Source organism: Rutidosis leptorrhynchoides, chromosome 5, assembly GCF_046630445.1.
Source record: "Rutidosis leptorrhynchoides isolate AG116_Rl617_1_P2 chromosome 5, CSIRO_AGI_Rlap_v1, whole genome shotgun sequence".
Classification (NCBI taxonomy): domain Eukaryota; kingdom Viridiplantae; phylum Streptophyta; class Magnoliopsida; order Asterales; family Asteraceae; genus Rutidosis; species Rutidosis leptorrhynchoides.
Window position 1 is genome coordinate 43207492 of NC_092337.1, and position 5856 is coordinate 43213347.

Below are 5856 nucleotides of genomic sequence, written 5' to 3' on the forward strand. Positions count from 1 at the left end.
AGAAAAATTCGTAACTGGACCTGAAAACACATAGCCGCCGTTTTTGTTATTGACTCGCCGTTTTACATAACATGCTTCGAAAGCCTGATCATGTACCCAAATATCCAGCCGGCATTTTTATTGGTGAGCCACCGTTTTTTTTTCTATTGTTACACGTCTATATTTGAGTGAAATCATAAAGCTTCCGTTTTAACTTTCAAGCCACCATTTTGATCTTCTAGCCAGCATTTTGACATTTCAACCACCGTTTTATACAATATCTCAGAAAATCATCAAAATGAAACTTTTAGCGCTTCATTATATAAACGTCTGCCCGTTTGAACCAACTAATCGAATACGAACTAAAAGCTCTTCAAAAATCATCTCGAAAACAAAGTATTCGGAATCGATATTGCGACTAAAAATGTGTATAATTTAAGCACTGTCAAATATATATAAAAGTAATTTACTTATTTAATATGTATTAAAAACACAAAACAATAAATTTGAATTGTCTTCCGATAGGTAATCCCTTATTAGAACAAACTCAAACTAATGACCATAAAGTAGTGCTGTTCTCTACTTTGTATTTTGATCTCAAAGAAACTTAAAATTCGTTTACTGAATAAATCTAAGTATAATATAATAAGGACTAAGGAGTTAGAATTTGTTAATTGATTGCATAATTTGTGGGATATATTACATGATACGGGTAGTCCCAAGCATACTTAAAAAGAAAATGTGCATTAAAAAAAGAGAGGTAGAATTGATTGCATAATTTGTGGGATACAATACAACCAACAAAAATCTTTACTTTTGATGGAAGCAACAAGTCGTTATACCAGACACTACCATCACCACATGCAAGATAGATAAGGCTGTCTTTTGCAGTATTCCTTTATTTGCATTTTAAGAAAATGACCAGTAACAAATTAAAATAGAAATATTGTTATATATTCTTGTTATTTATAAAGCCCAACTCACACTCAATACGAATTTTACACGAATATTTACAAAATATCTTCCTACCTTGAACATGAAATCCCAACGTCTTGATTGGAGGAGTTCCTCGATACTGTTATGTCAATGACCCTTTTATGTTATATATGTTAACGTTGATATGAGATAGATTATTATGACGTATTATATAATCAGACAATTAATCAGGACCCTTGATCCAGCCATATATCAAGTTTTACCCTACAATTTAGTTAAATTAATGGATGTTGTCGGTATGTTGGGATGTTGAAATATTAATTAATTATGGAGTACCTGTACTTCGTAGCTCAAAAGTCACTGTAAAAATATATTTGTATTAAATTTAAATAAGGAAAGCTAACATTAAAAAGAAATATTTACATTTTACAATTGAAAATAGATAGGTGATGATGATCGTATTTATTGTTGTGTGAAAAAACTAAAAAGTTGTGTGTGTATAAAGGTTACAATATAAGTGAGCCCGATTTCTTCACTCATTTCCACTATACCCATGCGCCACATACATCTTGTAAGATGCCCTAGCCTGATAAATATAGACCAATTAAATTGATGACGCCACGAAGAAGTGCAATTCACAACGGTCTAAGAAAACATAGTTTAATTAGATGAATATATGATTTCAATAACAAACAAATTAGATGATTAGTAGTCAATAGTTTTTATAAAAATGTGACCATGTAAACTAATACAAGCCACATATTTGTAGATCACACATAACACGAATTTATAACTAACCTCTCTTGATTGATCTTTAATTTGATGTAAACCTCGAATATCACTAGAAGTAGAGTTCTTTAACAATCATTTTAAGAATGCGTTTGATTACCTGTTAGTTGAATAATTAAGAATTGAATATTGAACCGTTCAACATTCAACATTCAGTGCGATGTTTGTTATCTATATATGAAATGACAAATGAAGTTGAATTTTTCAATAATTTATGCTAAACCATCAGTAGTAAAATACTCTTTAAATCATTCAACACGTCAATTCCCTTAATATCCTTCTTAAATTTTATTAGAACAAGTTATTGTCCTTGATAATTAACTAAGTTCAATTAGATCATTTAGATCATTCAATAGTTAATCATTTCATTTTCTCTTACCAAGCACACATGAATGTTGTCTTTGATATAATGTCTTCAAGTTAAAGTTATGTTTTTGTTAAAAATAAAATATTAATCTAACGATGTCAATGTTTTAATAGAAACATTAAATTAATGTCATCATAAGTATAATGTAGGTTGACCCTCTTTAGCTCGTGTAGATGAAATGAAACATCTACACCATCGACTATAACTTGTCAATTTGGATCTAACATTTCGTATTAATTGTTCGAAAAGGAACTTTATCTCGTTGAATATGCTTAACCATCACATTTGATAGTACATTTATAAGGGTTAAAAACTTCCACTTATCTCACACTCCCTCAATTCCGACTTAGCTATTCACTATACTTCCAACTTAACTATTCACTATAATATTACATTACATTCAATTTTGAACGTACAATCACTAAACTCTTCTCAAATAAAAGTAACGTTTACCTTTTCTATATTGATCAACTGAAATATATAAAAATTAATTAGTTTAACAAAATACAAGATATCAATAGGAACATCTAAGTAGAAGTTAATGAGTCAGTTTCAACCCGTGTAGCCTACTTTTATAAAACAATAATTCAAAAAATAAAAATAAAACTATAATACGAGTATTAAACATTAAAATATATCCAGTTTGACTAGAAAATATGTTGTGCGAATACACATACACATGCATACAAATACGAGATACAGAGTATGTATGTATATAGTATCTATGTGAGATAGTGACAAATATTTAACGGCCAAACTAACCATAAGAGAAAGGGAAATTAGATTCTCCGTAAATTCAGTTAATCACGCCATTACTTACGCCCCTTTTTTCTTCTTTATATATTTCCCCCTTTCCCTTCTCCTTAATCACCCAACTCACACTTTACCCAAAAACAAACACTACCAATGGCACCTTCATTTCTCCCTCTAATTCTCCTCTATCTCTTCTCTCCATCTCTCATTTCTGCCACCGTACCACCACCTCAGCACACAGTACAACAAGTACAAAGGTACATTCTCCAATCATCCCCTTATTTTCAATCATTTGCATTTCCTACTCTTTTTAGCTAACTTGTACTTTTTTTGTGTTTTTTAGGAGTTTGAATAGTTCGAGGCGGAATTTGGGTTTCCTGTCTTGTGGGACAGGAAATCCAGTTGATGACTGCTGGCGGTGCGACCCAAACTGGGAAAAAAACCGCCAGCGTCTGGCAGATTGTGCCATTGGGTTTGGTAAAGGTGCGGTTGGTGGTAGAGATGGTAAAATCTACGTGGTTACCGACTCTAGTGACGATGATGTCGTAAACCCCAAACCAGGGACTTTACGATACGGTGCCATTCAAGACGAGCCGCTCTGGATTATTTTCGAGCGTGACATGGTAATTAAATTAAAACAAGAATTAATTATGAATAGTTTTAAAACGATCGATGGGCGTGGGGCCAGCGTGCACATAGCCGGTGGAGCGTGCATTACTATTCAATACGTAACAAATATAATCATTCATGGACTTAATATTCACGATTGTAAGCAAACGGGGAATGCTATGGTTAGAAGTTCACCGCGACATTATGGGTTTAGGACAATGGCTGATGGGGATGGTGTGTCCATATTTGGTGGAAGTCATGTGTGGGTTGATCATAATTCGTTATCGAATTGTGCGGATGGCTTGATCGATGCGATCATGGGGTCCACCGCAATCACTATATCCAATAATTACATGACACATCATGATAAAGTGATGCTTTTAGGTCATAGTGATACTTATGAGCAAGACAAGAACATGCAAGTCACAATTGCATTCAACCACTTTGGTGAAGGGTTGGTTCAAAGAATGCCCAGGTAATTGGTCTATTGGTTTGATTATTGAATTCTGTTATTTAAAAGTTACCGACATTTTTTAAAATAAATAAAAAAGTGTAACCACTTACCAATAAAAACAGTCAAAATCTTGGTCTTTATTGGTCTTGGTATCAGGATATGGCTACTCCTATAGTTACTTTATTGTGATTATTGTTTTCTACTCCGTAATACTTTCATAATGACTTTCTAAAACAGAGATGTGAAGTGTAACCAAATTGTGACAATTTTGAAGTACAATTTTTTTTTTAATATCATTTTGAATTTGATTTTAATTAATTTTAGATGTCGACACGGGTATTTTCATGTCGTGAATAACGACTACACGCATTGGGAGATGTACGCAATTGGAGGGAGTGCGAATCCTACCATCAATAGTCAAGGGAATAGATTTCTCGCGCCCGATAGAAGATTTAGCAAAGAGGTAATAAGATTTCGAAATCACTCCTACAATGTACAACTTTTAATGCATAGTCCACAACTAATAACATATTCAATAGTTATGAACTTTCCAATTCATTATGTCATGAATTATGTTACATACCCACCATAATTTAGTTTTTTATTTAATATTGCTGAAAATGAGAAATGATGTAGGTGACAAAACACGAAGATGCACCCGAAAGCAACTGGAAAAACTGGAATTGGAGAACCGAAGGGGATCTTATGTTGAATGGTGCGTTTTTTACAACATCGGGTGTTGGGGCATCGTCTAGTTATGCAAGGGCTTCAAGTCTCGGTGCTAGACCATCATCAATCGTGTCCGCCATCACGACTAATGCAGGAGCCCTTGTTTGTAAAAGGGGATCTCGCTGTTGATCCGAGTACGATAACTTTTATTCAAAAATTTGACTCGAAAAATTTGAAATTTTCGACCGTGATTTTAGTATATTTTATTAGTTTTTCTTACACTATTTCAACTTTTAAAGCTTTATGATTTTGACTATGTTCCCAAAGTACAACCTCGGCTTGTCACGCTGGAGACCATGGGATGTCGTATTTTGGACACCTATAATGATTTTGGGTCCATACAAGTTAAGTAGCGTTGTTATGTATATATGTACGATTTATATCTATGATTTCAAGAAATATTTATCCTATTCTATGTTGCAATTTTATTGTTGTTGATGTTATATTGAAGCATTGAATGTCAATATGTTAAGACTTAAGAAACTATATTGAACTTACAAATGGTGTAGCAAACTTTATGTTGGTTAAAACTTAAAAGTAAGGGTTGAACTTATACAATTATATAAGTTAAATACAGTAGCAAACAATGTACCGAGTAATATAAAATATATCATTTCATTTGTTGGTTTATTACAGTACATATTAGAATGTGAATGAGTAAATTACATATTAGAATGTGAATGAGTAAATTATAATCCGTAATTGTTGTCGCATATAAAGATTTTTATTAAGTATTTAAAATATTGGTACGTATCTGTGAGAAGACAGAATGCGACGAATGTAGTGTTCTTGTCCAAAAGAATTGAAAACGACATGCTCCTATCGTATACTCCGTATTTTATAAATTGAAATGTAAAAAGAAAACACTTGAACACTGTTAGACAACCACAAATGTGACATGTCTTTGTTGTTATTGGACAATTATAAACTATAAAATTATTATATTTATATTACAGATTAAAGGGCAAATTCCACTAAAAAAATAATTTTTTATCACAATTTTCCAATTTTAGATAATCTATGTTTATTTTGACGTTAAAGAATTGTTTATCAAATATTAATCAAAAAGAGAAGTATCGTTAATTTTAAGTTAGAACTCCATCAAAAAATTAACGATACTCCACTTTCTTAAGTAAATCATATGCAAGCTTAATCATCGACATTTACATAAGGATAATGAACATATGCAAGCCGATAGGGTTGAACATGAAAAGAATATCAAGTTGGTCCGATTTGGTAA

The 5856-nt window shown here is 32.2% G+C and overlaps 1 protein-coding gene across 1 annotated transcript; it reads left to right on the forward strand.

Annotated features, from left to right (window-relative positions):
* Nucleotides 1-2951: 2951 nt before the first annotated feature.
* On the forward strand, nucleotides 2952-5075 carry LOC139846749 (probable pectate lyase 18). The gene is made up of 4 exons (XM_071836243.1): nucleotides 2952-3081; nucleotides 3168-3908; nucleotides 4212-4350; nucleotides 4524-5075. The coding sequence occupies exons 1-4, from the start codon at nucleotides 2978-2980 to the stop codon at nucleotides 4743-4745; spliced, it is 1206 nt and encodes a 401-aa protein (XP_071692344.1). The 5' UTR covers nucleotides 2952-2977; the 3' UTR covers nucleotides 4746-5075.
* Nucleotides 5076-5856: the final 781 nt, after the last annotated feature.

Coding starts and splice junctions, on each gene's coding strand:
- LOC139846749 (XM_071836243.1), top strand. CDS start 2,978: ATGGCACCTTCATTTCTCCCTCTAATTCTCCTCTATCTCTTCTCTCCA. Junction 3,909..4,211: donor TTGGTTCAAAGAATGCCCAG/GTAATTGGTCTA, acceptor AATTAATTTTAG/ATGTCGACACGGGTATTTTC. Junction 4,351..4,523: donor ATAGAAGATTTAGCAAAGAG/GTAATAAGATTT, acceptor GAAATGATGTAG/GTGACAAAACACGAAGATGC.